General features: G+C 46.6%; 1 protein-coding gene across 2 annotated transcripts in view; it reads right to left on the bottom strand.

Annotated features, from left to right (window-relative positions):
- USP37 (ubiquitin specific peptidase 37) overlaps positions 1–22,932 on the bottom strand; it is a 44,421-nt gene that overhangs the window by 15,483 nt on the left and 6,006 nt on the right. Inside the window, exons 5-16 of one of the 2 annotated variants that reach the window (XM_077273194.1) lie at positions 18,794–18,960; positions 18,511–18,582; positions 16,862–16,956; positions 16,128–16,212; positions 5,966–6,127; positions 5,575–5,706; positions 5,363–5,486; positions 4,550–4,758; positions 4,357–4,474; positions 3,828–3,907; positions 3,434–3,598; positions 3,178–3,243 (exon numbers count right to left, since the gene is read on the bottom strand). In XM_077273194.1, coding sequence (XP_077129309.1) covers positions 3,178–3,243; positions 3,434–3,598; positions 3,828–3,907; positions 4,357–4,474; positions 4,550–4,758; positions 5,363–5,486; positions 5,575–5,706; positions 5,966–6,127; positions 16,128–16,212; positions 16,862–16,956; positions 18,511–18,582; positions 18,794–18,960 — 1,475 coding nt within the window. The remainder of the gene's footprint in view (positions 1–3,177; positions 3,244–3,433; positions 3,599–3,827; positions 3,908–4,356; positions 4,475–4,549; positions 4,759–5,362; positions 5,487–5,574; positions 5,707–5,965; positions 6,128–16,127; positions 16,213–16,861; positions 16,957–18,510; positions 18,583–18,793; positions 18,961–22,932) is intronic. The other variant, XM_077273195.1, reaches the window with a different exon arrangement.

Below are 22,932 nucleotides of genomic sequence, written 5' to 3'. Positions count from 1 at the left end.
TAACAGTTCCCCTTGCATCACTAACCGCCACTCAGATATTTTCGGTGATCCGGATGGATCGGCACATGGTAGTAGGCGTCTTTTAGGTCTATTACAGTCATAAAGCAAGATGGATGAAGGGTTCTGACACATGATTTTATTGCTTCCATCTTGAAGCTGTCTATCATAAGGTATTTGTTTAAGTTCTTCAGGTTTATTATTGTCCTGAAAGTTCCATCTGGCTTTGTCCGTAGAAAAAGAGGGGAGTAGAAACCTGTTGTCTCCTCCTGCTGTGGGACCTCCTGTAGGACGTTCTTTAAAAGGAGACTGTAGACTTCCTTTTGAATGGCCAGCTGTTTGATCTCTGATTTCCTCTGTGGTGTTGCGACAATTTGATGATGTGGCATCGTATGGAAATTCAACTTCAGACCCATCTTGATTATGTTTAAAGTTCACGTGCTTACTGATTTTTTTTTTTTTTTCCTCCCCCAGGCTTGGAGAAAGTATGTCAGTCTCCCTCCTACCTGAGGCGCACCTTCATTGGGGCAGCTTCTTATTATCCTGTTTGTTAAACATGAAGCCTCTGCCTTTAAATTTCTTATCCTCCCATCCTCTACCTCAAAAGGGTCGTCTATAAGACTGATTGGGAAAACCTGGGAAGGCTTTTTTTTTTTTTCTTCTTCTCTTGTCCACAGCTTTTTCAAGATTATCATCCAGGGTGCCCGAATAAAAATTCGCCCTGACATGGTATGGAGCATAGCTTGGCCTTAGTTTGTAGATCACCTGGCCAGCACTTCAGTCAAAGCGCTCTTTTTGCTGCGTTTGAGAATGAGGCTGATCTTGCTGTCAGTCTCACTCAATTTATGGAGGCGTCCGCTATACATGCCGCGGCTCCCCTCATTACTGACAGAGTCTAATATAGATTCTCTTGAAGTCTTATCTTTTAATTGGGTCTCCAGGTGATCTAGTCATGCTCTGGCCGTACATGTAGCAGCTATCCCGGGGTTTAACCCCCCCCCTAGCTGCTTCCCAGGAGTCTTTTTAAGAAGATGTCGGCCCTCTTATCCATAGGATCTTTGAGAGTTCCTATGCCTTTTTTTAAGAGGCCTTCGTAATTGCGACATCTAATTTTGGTCAAATGGGTATTTTCTCTTAGGTGTTAACAGGACTTTATCTGGCCTTTAACACTCCTTTTTTATTAGGGCCTGAATTCTTTCGTTTAACGGAAACGCCCTGCGTTTCCTTTGTTCTAGTCCGCCAAACATAAGGTCTTGTACCGTTTTTTTAGAGTGAGTGTCCGCCAGTCCCATGGTTGTTGTAACCATTTTGATTAGAACATCCGTTTCCTCTATAGGAAAACAGTTTTGTTCGCTCTCTGAGGATGCAGAGGATGATGAGGGGGACGTAGAGCTATCTGAACTATAATTAACGCTAGACTCCGTGGATTTATGTCTGGCCTTGCGTTTCTTTTTATGGTTCTTTACGCTTTTCAGCGCATCTTTCACTTGAGACTTAATTAAGTACTTAAGATCAGAAGTGAATCTTGGGGTTTCTTCACTTATGGTGTTCTCTATGCATGTCGCATAGACTTTCTTTACCCAGGTAGCGGGTAAATTTGTGGAGCAAAGTGGGCACACTTTATGTTTGATTTTCGATGTGCCTTTCCACAATGAATCTCTATTTGGAATATATACATTCACGGAGGTCACTTATCCTTCTAATGTGGGAGAGATACCGGTTCTGGTATTTGGGGAAGCCTCCTCCATTTGAACCGTTGATTTTCTCCCGGTTCCGCTGGAGCCTCTGCTGCGTAAGGATCCCGAGTTGTGGCGTTGCACAGGTTCGCCCTGCTGTTGCGGTCTCCGCTGCGGGTGATGGCGCTGCTGCGGGCGTTTCTTCTGTGGGGATTGCAGAGTTTCCTCTGCTAGCTTTTTTTTCACACATTGTGAAATTTGTTGATCAGCGGCTTCGCCCATAGCGCTCTTCTTCTCCATCCCCATGCGCGCGTGCTCCTGTCGGCTCCCAGGAGGGACGGAAGCCTTGCAGCAGCCGCCGCTGCTGTCTGTTTGGCGCTTCCTGCTGGTGACCACCGCCACCTCCTCCCAGGGCCCTAAGCCGGCGGTAACATACCAGGTAGCCGCCGCTACCCATTACCGGCTGCTGCTGAAGGAAAGAGGCAGACTGGTGTCCTCTTCACTGCCTCTTCCCTGCACATTCATACAAGGCCCGCCGACCCCGGATTGTGCCTTCAGGGAGAACCTCCACCTACGACCGCGGCAGGGCCCCCCGCTGCCTGAATTCGGCCAGATGGTCCCCGGTATCCCGCGACGTCAGGTAACTGGATTCCCCGTCAGGGACAGGAAACCGAACTGAGGTGGAGAGGTCCCGCCTTTTTAACCTGTGGGTTTCCTGTCCCTGAGGGCGGATCCCTCTCTCTCCGTGGTGCAGTCATGGGAGTAAGAGAAAGAACGTGTAAGCGCTGCGCTCCTAGCCTAGATGACGGCCACCTCAGACTGCAATGGTGACGGCAACCTTGGCAAAGAGCAGTAAAACTACAAAAGCAATCCTCCCTGTTCTGGAGAATAGTGAGATTTCTAATAAGAGATAAATTGCAAATTACTAATACTGACCTACAAAGCCATCCATAACCTGTCTCCTCCATATATCTCCCGATATCTTCCCTCACGTAATCTCCGGTCCTCCCTAGACCTCCTACTCTCCTCCACACTTATTCGCTCCTCATCCAACCGCCTCCAAGACTTCTCCCGAATATCCCCCATTCTCTGGAATTCTCTGCCCCAACACGTCAGACTATCAACCACATTCAGATCCTTCAGACGGAACCTGAAAACCCATCTCATCAGGAAAGCCTGCACTGACCCTGCTGCCTCCTCACCACTACTGGAGATACTGTCTCACCAACACCGGAGCTCCTGCAACCCTCGACCTATTGTCGCCTTCCCCATAATCCTGTAGAATGTAAGCCCGCAAGGGCAGGGTCCTCGCCCCTCTATCAGTCTTTCATGGTTAGATTGTTTACTGTAAATTATATCTGCAACTTGTATGTAACCCATTCTCATGTACAGCACCATGGAATCAATGGTGCTATATAAATAAATAATAAATTTGCTTTTTTTTTTTTTTAACACAAGCACTTCGCTCTTTAATGGTTAAAATTGCAATGTAAAACTGTCGTACCTGACAGAGGCCGAGCCGACGCTAAAGGAATTCACCATTTGTGATGTTTTCAGTGGTCGAGAATTCCTGTATTAGAAAAGAAAACATTTAACATTATGAACTAAATCAAAGATTTATATAGTGTATTTTTTTTTTTTTTTTTTTTAAACGACGACACGGTTATTCAGTAACATGACAAAATGTCACGTCACCGGCAGCAACTAAGTTGACATGAAGACAAGCAAAACCAATATCTGCAAAAAATAAAAATACATACGCTGCTGCCTGTGCGCTGCAGCAAAGTGGCACAGGGGGCCGTGTGCTCTCTGTACAGTGCGATGACAAAGTGAGGTACCGGGGAATGACCACTCGCTGGCCAACCTTGTTATTGAGTGACAGCGACACATTGAAACTGTAGCGTTTAAGATGAAGAATTAAAACCCTAAAAAACAAACAAAAAAAAAATAATTCAAAATTGGTCCGAGAATGAACCGCAATGCAGGGACGGACCCGAGAAATATGTCAAGCTGTCACACTCGGGTTGGGGGGAGACCGGCGGCTAGTCTATACACTGCAATCTGCTCTTGGACCGATTTGCAAGGACGTCTGAGTGTGCTCTTAGGGTCGCATGGGTTTTATTTACAATCTCCGAAATGTTTGGTACCACTTACCTGGGCAAGCAGCTGAATTTGTGTACTACAACAGCAGACTTTCCATTGCATTTCTCACAGGAATATTCAAGATCTTCCTTCTATAAAAACACAAAGTATTAAAATGATTATTCCCAGTCTCGCAATTTCTCAACAGGACAGCCACTGATCCAGAAAACACAGCAGTCGTCATAGTTTTGGCTGACTTTTTGGGGGGATTGTTTTGGCTGTAGCATAATGGAAGTCTCAGTGACAGGAAACACCAGCCCCTAATGGCGGCACAGGTTCTAGATCACTTTAATAACCACATTGCTGGTGCAGTTATTCATCATGTTGCGCTTCTCTGCGTCTCACTTACTGTGTGACATCCAGGGACCCGTCCAGTCCCTGCTGGATTACAGGAGCTTTAACACACTAAACATTTACATTGTGTGTAGGTTTAAAGTCCAAAACACTTACATCAGATCAGCCGCAAAGAATCAGCGCACACATTAGAAGAGAGTATTTACAGTTTCCAGCTTCAATTCCTAATATCACAATTTTAACTCACCCGGAAAAAGAGGTCAAGAGAATCCTGTATAGATCTGCAAGGGAACAATTTCTTCCTCCGGGGAAGGTCAATGGACAGATCATTAAACTGCTCCCGCTTTGTGACTTTTTCACCACATCTGAGCACAAAACAGCAGCCATTAACAAGATGCACTTTTCAGATCATCCCAAACACTGACTGATCTTGCACTCACATTTTACAGATTATTGAATGCTGAGCCTCAAACTCAAAATTGCAAATGACGGGACAGGTATATCCATGGGTGGCCGCAATGTCATCACCACCAGCTTTGTTTCCAGGTCGGTCATCTTCTAAAGACAGCTCGGTTTGCCATTTCTTATTCAGTTTCCCCATGTCTTCCTTCAGCTGATCCAGGCACTGGCTCAAAAATTCATGAGCATCCTAAAAAGATAAATCACAGTCATCTATTATTTCTAGGTATGAGGTCTTTCAGTTTTTGGGGAAGGAAGGCTCAAACTGACAGCCCTTAAAATCTAAATTTTTTGGATACTGAACCCTTCCTCCTTTGACTTTACAAGCACAGGATCAATAGTATATTGTTATTCCAGCATATTCTGCTTAGGCTCTGACATGCAAGAACTTTTCAACAATTCAGAAAATTTAGCGCGACTCCAAACTGAATTCCCTACCCCCCTACCGTATTATCCTCTGGCCATGCACTGTACAAAGGACATGAATTATGACCCCATTCAGGTGAACAGGGCTCAATGCAGTTCTCTGCACAGCAGGTGGCAGGAGCACTACTGTACAGAAAGACCTTAAACTGGAAGGCAGTGCAAAATCAGTATCCCCTTCTTTGCCAAGACCAGTGTGTATCCCAAAAATAAATTCCCCATTATAACCATGCAATCTCTCATCACTTTATGAGAAGGGAAAATCCCTTTTAATAATGAATTTTAACTTTTTTTTTTTTAAATCACAGCAAAGGAAAAAAATGCAGGCTGCTTTCAGAACTAACACACATCGAAGTCAAGGGAGGACTTACATTTTGCATATAACCCGAGAACCGCTCAGCTGTGGCAGAGATGGCGCTCTTTACTTTCTTGAGCAGATCTTTCTTCATTTCAGCACTGCACACATCTTTCTTGGCCAACAGAAAAGCAAAGCGTCTGCAACACAACAGCAATATATGAAAAATAAGATCAAGATCTTTGGACAAATAGCTACATTTTTTTGGGGAAGGAAGCCGCATCATACCTGATTAAAGCATTTAGTGGAATTTTCTTGTATGGGATACCTTGCTTAAGCAAATCATTTGCAAAAGGCTGCAGGGAAAACAGTGACTGCAGGATGGAGTTCATGTAGCAGGTATTTCCCAGGTTGGAGAAACTGCAGATATAATGAGAAAATAATTACAGACGGTGAAACTGAGCAGCACTGCACTGGTACGTCCTGGAAATGGTGCGAGTACAATCACTGCAGGAGCTCTGCTATGATGGATAGCCAAGCTCCGGCTCCAATGGCCAGGGCTGGTAAATCACATTAGCATTTTCTAAACCTTGAATTTAAGCTGCTGCGTTTATAAAATCCATTTCTTAATTTTAGCCCTTTCTGGGATATTTATACATAAATTAGATAATACACAGACCCCTGCAATTGCTGTGGCTGCGGGTGCGTGGAGAGAACCCTCTGCCTGTTCCATCCGGCATAGTCTTGGTTCGGTCGCAGTTTCTTCACAGATAAGGGGCTCGGCTGTGTAGGGAGAATGAGACTTCTTTTGGCTGTTGGGGTCTGGATAGATCCAGGAGTCCTAGGTATAAAACAGATAGCACTTTTTAGTTTGTACCTTGTAAATACGTGATTATTGATGCCTCAATGGAGCACAAATAGCCATCAGGTGCTCGCCTATAAGGGCAGACTTTTGATAATCCAACACTAGATCACTTTTTATAGTTCGGTGGCATTAGATTCCCTTGCAGATTTCCTCAAGAAATTCAATTACCGTATCTTTTGCACTGCAAAAATGACTTTAGCAAGAAAAATCTTGTGTGCTTCTTATAGTCTAGAGGAAACTCCTGTGATCTAGGACAATGCTGACAGTGATCATCCAGAAAACAGAACTGCTCCCTCCTCTGGCCCCACACTGATCTATTGGATCTATGCAGGGCAGGGAGCTACCGGATGGATGCTGCACGTCCTGAGACCTTTCAGATCATGCTCTATCCGGTCCTCCATGGCATGGACTCCTCTTTGGCAGCATTTTTTGCCCCCACACCATTTCCGCTTTTCTCCTGTCAGGCATCACCGTTTCACTTCCTGCCTGGACTACAGCCTGATCAAGGCTCCGTCCTATGCCAAGAATCTTCCCAGTCTGCAGATCATGCTGGACACGCTGCTCCACTTAACCCCTTAACAACAAAGTCCGATTTCCTATTTATTTCTCTCTCCTCTGATATGATCTAATAAGTAAACTCACGAAAATAGGGATTTTTGTGTACTCACCGTAAAATCCTTTTCTCCGAGCCACTCATTGGGGGACACAGAACCATGGGCATATATGCTGCTGTCGCTAGGAGGCTGACACTAAGTTGAGACAAAAAAAGTTAGCTCCTCCCCTGCAGTATACACCCTTGTGCAGGCTTCCAGAGACCCAGCCACAAGGCTAACAGGGTGGGTGCTGTGTCCCCCAATGAGTGGCTCGGAGAAAAGGATTTTACGGTGAGTACACAAAAATCCCTATTTCTCCTTCGCCATATTGGGGGACACAGGACCATGGAACGTCCTAAAGCAGTCCCTGGGTGGGGAACAATACAACCAAATAACTCTGTACCAACTGACTATAAATGCGCAACGGCCACCTGCAGAATATGTCTGCCAAGGGCCGCTTCCGCAGAAGATTGAGTGTGAACGTTGTAGTGCTTCGTGAAAGTATGCAGGCTGGGACCATGTTGCGGCCTTGCAATCTGCTCTGCCGAGGCCTGGTGCCGAATGGCCCAGGAAGCACCCACCGACCGAGTTGAGTGAGCCCTAATCCCCGCCGGGATAGGTCTGCCCCTGACCCGATAAGATTCTTGAATATCTGATGGGATCCATCTGGCTATCGTGGCTTTAGAAGGGGCTAAACCCTTTTTGTGACTCTCCGGGAGCACAAAGAGGGAGTCCGATTTGCGGAAGGGGGCAGTCCTAGAAATGTTCTTCCTGAGGGCCCTCACCACATTCAAGGTGTGAAGGGCCTTTTCACCCCGCTGTCTTGGCTGCGGGCAGAAGGAGGGAAGAACGATATCTTCATTAAGGTGGAAGGATGAAACCACCTTGGGAAGAAAGGCCGGAGGTGGACGTAGGACTACCTTGTCCTGGTGGAAGGAAAGGAAGGGCGCCCGGCAGGACAGTGCGGCCATCTCTGAGACTCGCCTGATAGAGGTTATAGCCACAAGGAAGGCAACCTTCCAGGAGAGAACAATCAGCGAGACATCCTGCAGAGGTTCAAAAAAAAGGGGGCTCCTGAAGGACACCCAGTACCAAATTGAGATCCCAAGTCTCTAAGGGCATTCTATAGGGGGGTACGACGTGGGAAACCCCCTGAACAAAAGTCCTGACTTGCAATCTTGCGTTGGAACAACACCGATAATGCCGAGATCGGACCCTTGAGAGAACTGAGCGCCAGACCGGAATCCAAGCCGGACTGCAGAAATTCCAGAATGGAGGGAATTGAAAAAACGAGGAGGAGGACGTCCACGGAGCCTGCACCAACAGAAGAAGGCTTTCCAGGTGCGGTGATAGATGCGAGCGGAAGACGTCTTGCGAGCGCTTATGGTGGCAATGACTTGCTGGGAGAAACCAGCTTGAGTTAGGATCCAGGTTTCAACAGCCAAGCTGTTAAACATAGGGCCCCTGAGCTCTGGTGGTAGATCTGCCCTTGGCGAAGTAACCGCCAGGGAACGTCGGCTACGAGGCCAATCTGGGGCGACTAGAATCAAAGGAACCCCTTCCATCTTGATTTTTCGGATTACCTTCGGTAGTAAGGTAAGCGGAGGAAACACGTACGGGAAGTGGAACCGGTGCCATGGGGATATCAGCGTGTCCACTCCAATGGCCTGGGGCTCCAGAGAACGTTCTATGAAGTTGGGAACTTTTGCGTTCAGTCTGGACGCCATGAGATCAACGTCCAGAGTCCCCCAGCGAAGGCAAATCTTCTGGAAGACCTCCGGATGGAGTTCCCACTCTCCTGAGGCGAGACCCTGACGGCTGAGAAAGTCCGCCGCCCAGTTTTCGACACCTGGAATGTGCACTGCGGAAATGGAGCGGTTGTGCTCGGCCCAACGGAGAATGTGGGAGACCTCCCGCATCGCCGCTCTGCTGCTGGTCCCCCCGATGGTTTATGTACGCCACAGCTGTGACGTTGTCTGACTGAATCCGAATTGGGTGACCCGCGAGTAGGAAGTGGGAACGTCTCAGGGCAAATCTGATCGCTTGAATCTCCAAGATGTTTATCACTTTATCAGAAGTCTCGACTCCCGAATGGTCCAACGCCCCTGGGCAGTGTGGTGGTGAAATACCGCTCCCCAACCGAGGAGGCTGGCATCGGTAGTTACCACCAGCCAGTGAGTTGGGAGAAAGGACCTCCCGTGGCTGAGGGATGATTCCAAAGTCCACCATTTGAGCGCTTGCCTGATCCGCGGGGGCAGAGGACATGGCCGATCGAGGGATAAGGGACTCCTGTCCCAGTTGTCCAGCAGAGCCTGTTGTAAGGGGTGGAGATGCAACTGAGCGAAGGGAACCACTTCTATTGCGGTCACCATTTTTCCCAGGATCCTCATGGCAAATCGAATAGAATGAGGAAAGGGACGACAAAGCGTCCGGGTTCCCTGCTGAAGCGCTTGGGCCTTGGACTGAGGAAGCAGGACCAGCCCCTTGGACGTGTCCAGAATCATGCCTAGGAAGGAGATCCGTTGGGCTGGAACGGGGGAGGACTTGTCCAAGTTGATCAGCCAGCCCAGGCGTGAAAGGGTATCCAAGGTAATGCGGACATCTGCTTCGCAGGCGTGATAGGACGGACATTTGATCAGGACGGACATTTGATCAGGTGGTCATCTAAGTATGGCAACACGACCACTCCTCGGGAGTGAAGAATGGCCACGACCGCTGCCATGACCTTTGTGAATACCCTGGGCGCGGTGGCAAGGCCGAAGGGTAAGGCCGTGAATTGAAAATGTAGAGAAGCCACGGAGACACCATCACGTGTTTCTCAACGCAAGCAATAAATAGCCAGGTCTTTCACCGGGAAGGAACCACCACGGGAAGGGCAGCATCCAATAAAGGAAAACCGCCTATGCCAAAACATGGTATCCATCCACAGACCGCTGTTTCGGGGTATTTGCCCCTCATCAGTGTGGAGTAGGAAACTGGCTATTAGGAGCAATGCCTAGTGAAAAGTCTATAACATGAGGATGAATGACCTCGGGGAGATCAAAACATCAACACCGCGGAGACACCATCACATGTTTCTCAACGCAGTGATCCAGAACACTGCCCCCATCCCTAAAGGGAAATATGCAAATGCATAGTTGGTTTTCCTTTATTGGTTGCGGCCCTTCCCGTGGTTGTTCCTTCCCGTGGTTTTTCCTTCCCAGTGAAAGACCTGGCTATTTATTGCTTGCGTTGAGAAACACGTGATGGTGTCTCCGCGGCTTTTCTACAAGCATTTGCATATTTCCCTTTAGGGATGGGGGCAGTGTTCTGGATCACTGCGTTGAGAAACACGTGATGGTGCCTCCGCGGTGTTGGATGTTTTGATCTCCCCGAGGTCATTCATCCTTATGTGAATTGAAAATGGTCCTCCTGGATGGAAAAATGCATGAACCTTTGATGTGGCGGGAAGACTGGGATATGGAGATAAGCATCTTTGATGTCTATTGATGCTAGAAACTCTCCTCTCTCCAATGAGGAGATGACCGACCGGAGGGATTCCATCCTGAAGTGTCAGACCTTTACATACTTGTTTAGGAGCTTTAAATCCAAAAAAGGGCGTACCGTCCCGTCCTTTTTTGGAACGACGAAGAGGTTTGAGTAAAAACCTCTGAATCTCTCGTATTCTAGAACTGGAACAATGACTCCGTTTCGGCGGAGAGATTCGATGGCGCGGTGAAGTGCGCGAGACTGAGCTCCTGAACTTGGGAGACGAGAGGGAAAAAAACCATGCCGGAGGGGAGGCGGAGAAATCTATTTTGTAACCAGAAGACACCAGGTCTCTGACCCATTCGTTGTGGATGACGGAAAGCCACACATGTTGAAAGAGAAGCAGGCGTCCGCCTACTCTGGTGTTGTCGACCGGAAAACTTCTCAAGTCATTGTGAAGGAAATCTGAAGGGCCTGGATCCCCTGGTTTTGGGTTGCCTAGGCTTACCTCGCCAGGACTGATTCGGCCTGTATGAGGGCCGAGGGTCTCTCTCTCTGCGTGGAGATCGTTCTGATCTGGACGAAGCTGTGGAGGAGGACCAGAATGGGCTATTGCGAAAGGGCCGAAAGCGAAACTGTTGCTGACGCTGAAAGGCAGTTTTAGGCCTGTGCTGTGGGAGGAATTTGCTTTTCCCTCCTGTAGCATCAGAAATAAGCTGGTCTAATTTTTCTCCAGACGTCCGCTCTGAAAAGGCGCCACTCTCTAAGCCATAATGCTCTCCCCTAATGGTGACGACGTTTGAGGTAGCAACTGCCGCACAGTCTGCTGCGTCTAAGGACGCGTACATCACATAGTGTCTAGCCATAGCGATTTGTTTGGCGAGATCCACCGCCTCAAACGGAAGAGCCTGGTCCTGAATAGATTTTGCAAGGGCATCTGCCCAGAAAACCATTGCTTTTGCGACACATGCCGCCACAAAGGAAGGGGATAAAGAGGAACCCGAGGCTTCATATACTGAGCGAGCCAGGGAATCTGGCGTTCTGTGGGATTTTTAATTGAAGCCCCATCAGGTATAGATAAAAGCGTTTTGGTAGCCAAACGCGATACCGGAGGATCTACTGTTGGAGGTTCTGTCCAATCTTTGACAAGATCTGCGGAAAAGGGATACTTCAATCCCAGGGCCTTTTTACCCGTAAAGCGCTTATCCGGTCGCTTCCTGTGTCGCCAGACTATATCTAACAAATCCGGATGAGAGGCGAATACCCTATGGGATCGCTTGGTTCTTGTAAAAGATACCGCATGATCCGGAGCCGAATTAGGGTCATCATCAACCTTTAGTGCATGATTGACAGCTTCAATGAGGGAATCCACAGTCGATTGAAAGTCTGGAGAATCCGGGTCCAAGGATGCCTCAGACTCATACTCAGTCATGATCGCTGCAAACCCCTGGAGAGGGTGAGCGAGAAGTGGAGCTACCAGAGGCTGAATGGCATGGTGAATGCTCAGGAGGAGAGGTAGTGCGGATCCGTTTTTTGGATGACCGTACCTCCGATGGCCGAGGATTCCCCTGTAAGGGAGGGGTCTCTTAAACCAGGTAAACGAGTGTATCCCACGTCGCAGGAGAGGATACGGAGAGGTAACACTCCTGTGCTCGCCTGTTGTAGGTTCGGGGAGATCGGAGCCTTGAAAGGTTCCGTCGCCCCTTCGTCCGGGTAGAAAGGTTAAGTCCAAAGGGTAAAAGTTCTGGTCTGAATAGCAGACCCAGTGTGCCTCCTACGGACACTAAGCTTGAACTGGGTCTCTGGAAGCCAGCACGAGGGTGTATACTGCAGGGGAGCAGCTAACTTTTTGTCTCAACTTTGTGTCAGCCTCCTAGTGACAGCAGCATAACACCATGGTCATGTGTCCCTCAATGTGGCGAAGGAGAAAAGATCAGCATGACAAGTGTTTCAGGAAAATATACTATACTATACCAAAGTAATAATAATTAACCGCTGATCAAAGAAATATTGGACAATGCGTAATGGACTGGTCGCTAAACTAGATCAAGAAGCAAAGAGGCAAACAAGCCAAAAGAGACGACCATACAGTCCATAAATGTAAAAATATGAAAATTCTTTATCTGAACAATAAATATAACAGGTGAAAGAGGTGCACCACAAAAAGTGCAACCACTGTGAAAAACTACAACTGCAACAGGAGTGCACAGAACAAGGCAACCACCTATCACATCAATCAAAATAAATTAAATAGTGGTACATTTACCCTTCCCCATAACACAAGCTAGTCAGGGGGAGAAATCTATATAGATTGTGAACATATCTGCCAATAATGAAGATGCAACTCATCAGTAGAGATAAAACTGTCAAATTATCAGACAAAGGCAATGCAGTTTTGAAAAAAGTTTCTCCCACTGAGGGACATATAGATAGCCAATGGAATGGGCATTACCTTAGAAGCGGTGCAGATATGGGGGTCACCGTGGTCTGTGACGCACGTTTCGGACACTCTCCTTCCTCAGGGGGCGTGACACAAAGTGCCATCAGCGAGTTTAAATATCATTGGCCACCGGAAGTAGAAGATAAACATAACCCCGGAAGTATGTGCCGGTAACCATGCCGACACATACACACAATGCGCATAGAGTGAAAAAAAAGTAAACAAGCGGTAGGGTCGATCCACCCACCACCGACGCACGCACCATGCCTCACACAGGAGAAGACACACATGGGGCCCCATGCAATCTAATACCGGGCGGTCAGCGGCGTCAGAGGGCGGAGTCACCGTAGCGCATGCGCAGTAAGTCAATGGTGTAACAGACACCATTATCAATGAGGGCAAAACAGACTGGCAAATATAACAAACTAGGAAGCCTAATGACGCTATATCCTAGCCCAAAATAACTTCGATGTAAGAGGACAACGCCTGAAGACAAAAAAGATCACTCAATACATAAAAAAGAAGCAAAATTCAATGTGTAGCAGCAGAAACACCAAGATATCACAAATATGACCTAAAGATGACATATGTACAAATCTGTATCAGGACCACGAAAAAGATATGAATACAGATGAATATAAATATAGATATGAACAATTCCAATATAGCAAAAGACAGGCAGCAAATATTCATTGAGGACTATTGATTATGTGTAGACATCATGGACTCAATGAATAGGAATACTGGTTGTGCCCTTAAGACCAGGGAATACTGGTCATGTGCCTTTAAGACCAGGGAATATGGGTCCTGTGTGCCTTTAAAGGGAACCTGTCACCTGAATTTGGCGGGACCAGTTTTGGGTCATATGGGCGGGGTTTTCGGGTGTTTGATTCACCCTTTCCTTACCCGCTGGCTGCATGCTGGCCGCAATATTGGATTGAAGTTTATTCTCTGTCCACCGGAGTACACGCCTGCGCAAGGCAATATCAATCAAACACCCGAAACCCCCGCCCATATGACCCAAAACTGGTCCCGCCAAATTCAGGTGACAGGTTCCCTTTAAGACTAGGGAATACTGGTCATGTACCTTTATGCAGTACTTCCTTAGGCCTCTTTCACACTTCAGTCTTTTGGCGTCAGTTTGAATCCGCCATTTTCATCAAATAGCGGATCCGCCATTTTTATTTTTTGGCGGATCCGCTATTTTCCCATAGACATGCATTAGCGACGGATTGTGGCGGATGGTCGTCCGTTCCATCCGCCATGCGACGGATCCGTCGAGATTTGGCAGACATCATCTAGACATTGACGGACATTATAACATTTTTTGTCTGCGCCGAAATGGCGGTTCACGACGGATCCATCGCGTCCACCATTCCATAGAATGGCCGCCTATGGGCGACGGATCCGTCGTGACCGTCATTTTGGCGGATCCGTCGCCCCAATCCGCTTTTTCAATTGCGCATGCTCCAAAAAGTAGATACTTTCTCAGACAACCCCCAAGTAACGGATCCGTCAAAAAAACGGATCCGTTAGAACAGTTTTCTCAACAATTGTGATGGATCCGTCACTATGTCGGAGCAGACTGCCGCCAAACAACTGAAGTGTGAAAGAAGCCTTACTCGGTTGCAAAGTCGTTGTGCCCCTTTAATGCAAAACCATAGCGTGCGTGTGTGTGTGCGTGCACTGGCAGGGTGGACCAAGATGGCCACTGGGAGTTGCAGAGGTGGTAAAGTCTCGCAGAGAGCGAGAGGCGCCAATTTGGGGGATGGAGCCAGACGCTATGTGGGTGGAGCGAGCCTCGTGACTTTCATGAATAGGTCCAAGCCGGGGCCTAAATTTCTGCAGCCGGCGTGAGCAATACCAGCGTTGCCGAGGGAAGCGATCGCTCCCGTGCTAGGGAAGAAGCGCCAGAAAAGGTGGGTGGAGCTGCCCTTAGGGCGCCACTTCCGGGATGCGGCCTACACATCGGCCGAAGCCGGGGGCTACATTTTTGCTGCCGGCCGATGCGTTTCCTCAGGGAGGTGGGCCACAGGGAAGCTGAGGCTGCCTGTCAGCGTGTGAATATCCCACTGCAGAGGCCACCGCTGACTGGATCCACTCCCCATCGGTGCACGTCCCGGCATGGAGCCGCCGCGGTGACTGGGTTTCAGCGCCGAGGAAAGCACGTGCACTCTACTGTTCTGCTGCAGGTCAAGTATTGCAGCGTGGACGGTGCAGGGATAAACCCCAATCCACCATCCCTTTGTTAGGGAGGTGGAGAGGAACCGTCCGCCTCCTTGTACCATCCGCTTTCACAGTGGTGGAACAGTGGGGGCTGCTCGGACGCCACAGAGAGGGGCCTCTGTACATCCACGGAGTTCAGCCCCCGGGTGGACAGGGCCAGTTGTCCGGCATTAGGCCTGGCTCCAGGAGAGGATATGTGGAGGCGACACTCCATGTGGTCGCCTGCTGCTGGTGTGAGGAGATCGGGACCATGAAGGAACCGTCGCCCCTGAAGTGAGCTCAGGCATGGCTTCCCACGTCGCAGGAGAGGGTACAGGGAGGTATACTCGCTGTGCTCGCCTGTTGATGATTCGGGGGAGATCGGAACCTTGAAAGGATCCGTCGCCCCCTTCACTCCGTTACTTAAAAAATGAAAATTTTCAGAAAAGTAAAAAAATAAAATAATGTTGGGGTCTGAACCAGACCCATGTGCCTCCTACAGACACTAAGCAAGAACTGGTTAGCTGAGAGCCAGCAGGAGGCTGTATACTGCAGAGGAGAAGATCACTTTCTTTGTATCACTTAGTGTCAGCCTCCTAGTGGCAGCAGCATACACCCACGGTCTGTGTCCCCCAATGAGGTGTAGGAGAAAATCCTCTTGTTACCTCCCAATTCTACCCTAGGGGATTAGTGAGAGATATTGTGTCCCAACATTTCTCCTAAAACTTGTACTAAATATGGTGCATCCTGTAAGTAAGGTGTGTCCCACAGTCAAAAAAAAAAAAAAAACACAATTTTTTTTTTTTTTTTTTTTTTTACAGAAAAATAAAACCACACATTTTACAGAATCAACTTTTCACATTTATGGAAAAAAGTCAGCAAAAATCTGTTGCATTTGAAAGTGCAAGAGATGGAAGAATCAATTATCAGGACTTTGGTCAATCTGCCAAGTTCAATAATCTTTGACCACTGGACACAAGGATGTGAATCTTCCTTACCTCCCAGCATTCCTGGCTCCTCTTGATTAGCCGGGCTGATGCATCATCATCATTATCGCGACATGATAAATGTTTCGCCAGCCTGGCTAATCAGAGGATCCAGGAATGTCGGGAGTTCTCCATTCCAGTTGTCAGATTACAAACTTTGGCCAATGAATGAGTCCTGTTTTAGAGATGTCCATTCTCCCATCTCTAGAAAGTACTGTAAGAGGGAAGAGAAAAAAAAAAAACCCTTTAAATGATGAAAGACACTATTAGAAAGTGAGAAATACCTCTCTGGACATGAATTTCCTGCAGAATAATCTTTTGAGGTCAACCGGCTGCTGTAAAAGGATGAAGACTGCAGCGACATTAAACCTTTAGAAAAGAAAAAAAAGAAACCACATTAAGAATCAATATCCAGATAGAGATCATTACACACGTCAATTAACAAAAGTGAAACCTTTCTGCAGTGAACCGTAAAGACTAACTTCATAAACATGAAGCAATTTTGCATTAGGTGTTGATGAAAATTTTCCTAGTTTACTTACTGCAGACTTATGCATCTCTATGGTAAACAACAAACATTGTCGTACTAATGAAGAAAAAAATAATAATGGACAGATGGAACTAAATAACTGTAGTCGCGGACTGTTAACGACTAGTACACACAACCTCAATTGTGGCCTGAAAGTACAGGTGCAGTACGGTCCTCTACCAGTCCATGTACCAGGATTACCCAGCAACTGTCCAAGAATAAAATTATACTATCCTACTAAATATATAAATGGTTGTCTGCCCATGTGCCTTTAGTGCACAACTATGATCCATACACATTAGCTAAAAATAAATAGGAAACATACAATTCTGACAATGTCGGATGAATAATTTTCCCTGGCAAAAACAGCATTAAAGCAGACGCCAGTACAGATGTGACAAGCGACTAGTCTTTGGGTAATGCAAAAATATTGCATCTATGACGCCTGAGGGGACTAAAAAAAAAAAAAAGAAATCAAGACACATTTACCTGGCCGATTTTCTTCTGCTTGCTTCACATTCAGCCGTTTCTCGCGGCTGCTGTTGAGAAATTTGCGGCTGGGATCATTTAATGTTTTGTTGGTGCTGCAAAAAAGAGACAAAAAAAAATGCAATACGTATATTAGTGGATCCAAATCTAAATATAGGGGGTGGAAAAATTAGATAAGGGCAAGCCTGCAGAGTTTATGAGGACAGATGACCGTGCAAACACAACCTCTGAGATACTTGTATGCGGCGTGTAGAATTTGTGCAGTTACATCACGCGAGCTGAAGGAGAATGGAGCTGTTCACGGATGTCCAAAAAGATGGTAAAAAGCCAAAATGTCCATGATAGAAGCCATCCACACATGACGTTACATCAACTTTTCAGGCGAGTCCGCAACCAGCCTATTCTGACTATTTAACTCCCAAGGGCTACCAGTATTTGTGGTTTATGTTTGCCCTTAATGTGTCCGATATGGATAGTCCAGAATTAGTGATGAGCGAGTATACTCGTTGCTCAAGATTTCCCGAGCACGCTAGGGTGTCGTCCGAGTATTATTTAGTGCTCAGAGATTTAGTTTTCCTCTCCTCAGCTGAATGATTTACATCTGTTAGCCAGCATAAATACATGTGGAGATTCCCTAGCAACCAGGCAACCCCCACATGTACGTATACTGGCTAGAAGCTGTAAATCATTTAGCTGCGGCGAAGAAAACTAAATCTCCAAGCACTAAAAAAATACTCGGAGGACATCCGAGCGTGCTCAGGAAATCTCAAGCAATGAGTACACTCGCTCATCACTATTCACCATCAATTTATCAGGCTAAACCACTGACTTTCTTAAATGCAAGTAAAATTTAAAGGGCCTTTCTCACCCTGCAAACGGTTGAAAAATTATGGTCGGACTGCAGGCGCTACGATGGATATCTTAAAGATAATACAGGAAAAAAACATGTGATGCTACAGTTTTTTCATCCATTACCCTTAAAAGTTCAGACAGCAGGGTGGCACATAAAAGGGGTAGTTAAATTATACTTACCACAATTGTGGATAACTTGCAGGCCACTCGCTCAGGTCTGAGGTCCCGCACAAGATGAAGAACACCTTGGCAGAACCAGACAGAGCCAATAAGTTAGTCGGGTCTATCAGGTTACGCTGGTGTCCTTTACACAAGAGACCAGTCACAGCGTTGTGGATTTTTGTGAGCAGACCCTTAATCTAAACATTGCAAACTTAAAAAAAACCAAAAAAAAAAAACGTATCATGCATGTCCATCCATGACCCAGGCCCAAGCCCAAGCTCCGTACAGCCATATTAGCAAAATCACAAATGTCGTCTATAGAGTAAAGTTGAGTATCCAGTCTATTCGATTTATGCATATCTGACCATGCCAAATAGACAGTGACCTCACAATAATGGATGACAGCTGGGAATGTCCTGCAATCAATGGAGCTTGACAAATGGAATTGAAACGGTCCATCAACATTATTAGTCGCAATTACACAAATTAATAATATATATATATATATATATATATATATATATATATATATATATATTAAATAAAAAGCTAAATGAATTAGAAGACAGACAGACAAAAAATAAGAGCCTAAACGCCCAACAGCCCGATAACCCAAGTGTGCAACCGCAACATACGTAGAAGAATCATTCTCTTTAGGGTAATCTTCAATCTCTGGACTTGACAGTAATCGCTTCCTTTTTTCACTCCTGTGAGTTTGAAAAATAGTTTAAGTTGACTCGGGATAAACCCAAGTCATCTAACTGCAGCGATGCCCTCCACCCACCCAAAAAAAGAAGGTGGCTACTATATTACTCATGCGGTGTTGAAATAACTTGCCTTAGATTCAGTAAGCAATACTAACGATATAACAGGACAACATCCCAAGTCAGAACCATACAGAACTGGCTCAGTAAGTACCTGGTTTCCATTAAGCCTGTCCTATGTGGAGTCGAGGTCATGGGCGTATTCCGGCTCGGAAGAATGCTCTTTGGTGAGGTTTTTCCTGGGATTCTTCCATTATTGTTGAGCGGCTTTTTAACTGGAGTTTCATCTTTGCCATCAAAGCCCACTCTCTTGGTTGGAGTCTTAAAAATGTAACAGTAGGAGATTGAGAAAACTAAAAGATATAGTAACTATAAGCCTGGGATATTATGATAAAATTTCATTCAACTATTTTTCTATTTTACTTTGAGCACAACATACAGATTGACAAAAACGGTGACGTTTCTGATACGGACTGAAAGAATGGATTGTAGCCCTTGTAATATAGCTGGAATAAAATGTGTATTGAATGTATTTCTATCTGCAGAGTCACCACAAATTTTTGCCATGATTAATATTTTTTCTGCTACATGTGGACATGAATAAAAAACTGAATTATAGAAAAAAAAAAAAAAAAAAAAAACATTTCAAGTGCTGTTTGTCCTAGCAAGGATACAGCGGCCTTCTGCTTTTCAGGTTGCTAAAAAAATTGTAGTTACTTACCGATAACTGTATTTCTCTGATCCCATGATGGCACCACGGAGAGAGGGGTCCGCCCCCAGGGACAGGAAACCTACAGGTGAAAAAGGGCGTACCTCTCTCCCACATCAGTTGGTTTACAGAGCCTTATACAGAACTTCAGCTGCAACTCAATATTTGTACAAATTAAACTTAACCAATTTAACTTAACAGGGGCACCGTGACTAAAGCTAATTATTAGTACATTATAATGTGCACACCTGTGTGAAAAGGGAGGGAATATACGGGTGCCATCATGGGATCAGAGAAATACCGTTATCGGTAAGTAACTACAATTTTCTCTATCCCCATGATGGCACCACGGAGAGATTTGCATAGATTGTAACTCTTAGGGAGGGACCACTGCCTCTAGATCCCTTCGCCCAAAGGTGAGATCAGAGGAGGTCAAGTCTTAACGGTAATGTTTGAAAAATGTGGATTTGGAAGACCAAGTGGCCGCTCTACATATCTGTTGTATCGAAGCGCCAGCTCTCTCCGCCCAGGATGACGCCACTGCTCTGGTTGAGTGAGCCTTTATATTCTCCGGGATGGCCGTCCCACCGGATGAGTAGGATAGAGCGATGGCATCTCTTATCCACCCTGCTAACGTGGCTTTCGATGCTTTCTGTCCCTTCCGTGGACCCTGGAAGCAGACAAACAGAGCCCTATCCTTCCTGCACTCCCTAGTGGCTGATAGATATTGGACCAGGCATCTTTTTACATCTAGGGTATGCAGTGTTTTTCCCCCTCATTTTTGGGGTTGGGACAAAATGAGGGCAAAGAGATCTCTTGTGTCCTATGAAATTGTGACGCGATTTTAGGGAGGTAAGCCGGGTCAGTTTTAAGAATGACTCTGTCGTCGAGGATTTGAGTAAAGGGAGGACACGCGGATAATGCTTGTATATCACTGACACGACGGGCCGAGGTTAGGGCCACTAGGAGTGTGGTTTTTAGAGATATGATCTTTAGGGGCGCGTCTGCCAGGGGTTCAAAGGGAGGTTTGGTCAGAGCATTTAAAACAAGGTTTAGGTCCCATGGAGGAGTGTTATGGAGAGGGATAGGCCTTGATCTACCCGAGGCTTTAATGAATCTCATGATCCATCGGTTTCTGGCTAGATCATGATTATACAAAGCTCCTAAGGCTGCTACCTGAACCTTTAGAGTACTCGTAGCCAAACCTTTCTCCAATCCCCTCTGCAGGAACTCAAGAATTTTCTCTATTGGGATTTCCCCAGATGGGTGCGCGCCTGATACCGACATAAATTTTTTCCACTTTCCCATATATTCTGGTGGTTACGAGTTTTCTACTCTGTAATAACGTGGACACTAGATTAGGTGAGAAACCTTTATCACTTAGTAGCTTCCTTTCAAAAGCCAAGCTGTCATGTGTAGGCTTTTTACACTGGGGTGAAACACTGGACCCTGGGATAACAGATTCTGAGTGTCCGGTAGAACCCACGGGCTTTCTATGGACATTTTTCTTAGCCAAGAAAACCATATCCTGCGGGGCCAAAATGGAGCTATTACTATCACTGTTGCTCCCTCCTCCCGAATTTTCCTCAGAACTAGGGGGATGAGGGATATTGGAGGGAACGCGTAGGCGAGACGATAGTTCCAGGGGATTGTAAGGGCGTCCAGAGCTACTGGGCCCCCCCGGGGATCGATTGAGCAGAACATTTTTACTTTCCGGTTTTGACTGTCCGCAAATAGGTCTATTTCTGGCTTTCCCCAACGTTTTACGATCTGGTTGAACACCGATTGCTTTAGCTCCCACTCCCCCTGTTTTAAGCGTGTCCTGCTGAGGAAGTCTGCAGTTTGATTTTCCGAGCCTTTTATGTAGAGAGCTGTTAAGGACTTCAGATTGTGCTCTGCTATATGAAAGATGGATTGAGTTTCCTCCATCAGTGCTCGCGACCTGGTACCCCCTTGGTGGTTTAGATATGCTACCACTACCTGGTGGTCTGAGAAGATTTTTACGTGGTGAGAGCGAAGGAGTTTTAGAAAGTGTGTTAGGGCGAGCTTTACCGCTAACAGTTCTTTCATATTTGATGAGACTAGCTCTTGATTTTTGCTCCAATTCCCTTGTGCCACTTGATCGTCTACATGTGCTCCCCACCCCCAGGGGCTTGCATCCGTCGTTAGGACTTTCTCCGTCGGTAGTGCCCAAGGGACCCCCTTGGTAAAATTTACTGGGTCTGCCCACCATCCTAGGGAGTGTATCGTAGTTGATGATATACTTAATTGCCCGTCTAAATTTCCGCCCAGATATAGGCTTGAATTTAAAGTCTCCCATTGTAGGTCCCGGGTATGACACTGTGCCCACTGTACGGCCGGGATGCAGGCTGTCATGGAGCCCAGCAGGGACATCGCTTTTCTGAGAGTGGTGACTGGGGATGTCGACAACTGTAACACAGCCGGTGTCATTTTTTGAATCTTCCCTTGAGGAAGGTAGCACATTTGTGTGGTCGAGTCCAGGACTATCCCTAAGTACTCCTATACCTGAGAAGGGACTACTCTGGATTTTGGAAGGTTCAGTAGCCAACCTAGCCTCGACAGAGAAGACATGACCAAATCCAACTGTTGTTTGCAATGTTGGAATGAGGTCCCTGCTACAAGGAGGTCGTCCAGATAGGGAACTATCAGGATGTTCTGTTCCCGTATGTGAGCCATCACTTCTGACATTATTTTCGTGAACACCCGAGGTGCGATAGCTAACCCGAAGGGGAGGGCCCGAAATTGGTAGTGTTTCACTTCCCCCTGGATATTCACTGCTAGTCTTAGATACTTTTGATGATCCCTGTGGATCGGCACATGGTAATATCCGTCTCGCAAGTCTAGAACAGTCATGAAACACAAGGGAAAGAGTATTTTCACGCAAGATTTTATTGTCTCCATTTTGAAGTGTGGAATTTCGCGGAAACTGTTTAATTTTTTGAGATTTATGATCGTCCTGTACGATCCGTCTGGTTTCCTTCGAAGGAAGAGGGGGGAGTAGAAGCCCATGCCTTTTTCCTGGTGTGGGACTTCCTGTAAGACTCCCTTCTGGATTAAACTCAAAATTTCTTCCTGGAGAGCTGACTGTTCTTGCGATTGTCTCTGCGGTGTTATCATGAAGGAATTGTTGGGGGGGGGGAACGCGGAATTTTAGTTTGAGCCCTTCTCGTATTATGCCTAATATCCAGGGACTGTTTGAAATTTTTTCCCAGGCTGGAAGAAAACCGGCTAGTCTCCCTCCGACCCGCGGAATACCTTCATTGTGTTTTCTTATTATCGGGAGTGGTTTTGTTGAACAAAGATCCCCTGTTCTTACTTCTTTTGTCTTCCCATGCCTCTTTGTTCCCTTTTGGAGGTCTCCTCCGCATGAACTTTCTGTTCCGAAAGGGACGCCTGTAAGACTGGTTGGGGAATCCGGGAAAAGATTTATTCTTATCCCCGGCTTTGTCGAGGATATCGTCTAACGTTGATCCAAATAAGAATTCGCCTTCGCAAGGTATCGAGCATAGTCTCGTTTTCGTTTGCAGATCCCCTGGCCAGCATTTTAGCCACAGGGCACGTCT

Source organism: Ranitomeya variabilis, chromosome 7 (assembly GCF_051348905.1).
Source record: "Ranitomeya variabilis isolate aRanVar5 chromosome 7, aRanVar5.hap1, whole genome shotgun sequence".
Classification (NCBI taxonomy): domain Eukaryota; kingdom Metazoa; phylum Chordata; class Amphibia; order Anura; family Dendrobatidae; genus Ranitomeya; species Ranitomeya variabilis.
This window is presented reverse-complemented; position numbering and strand designations above follow the sequence as displayed.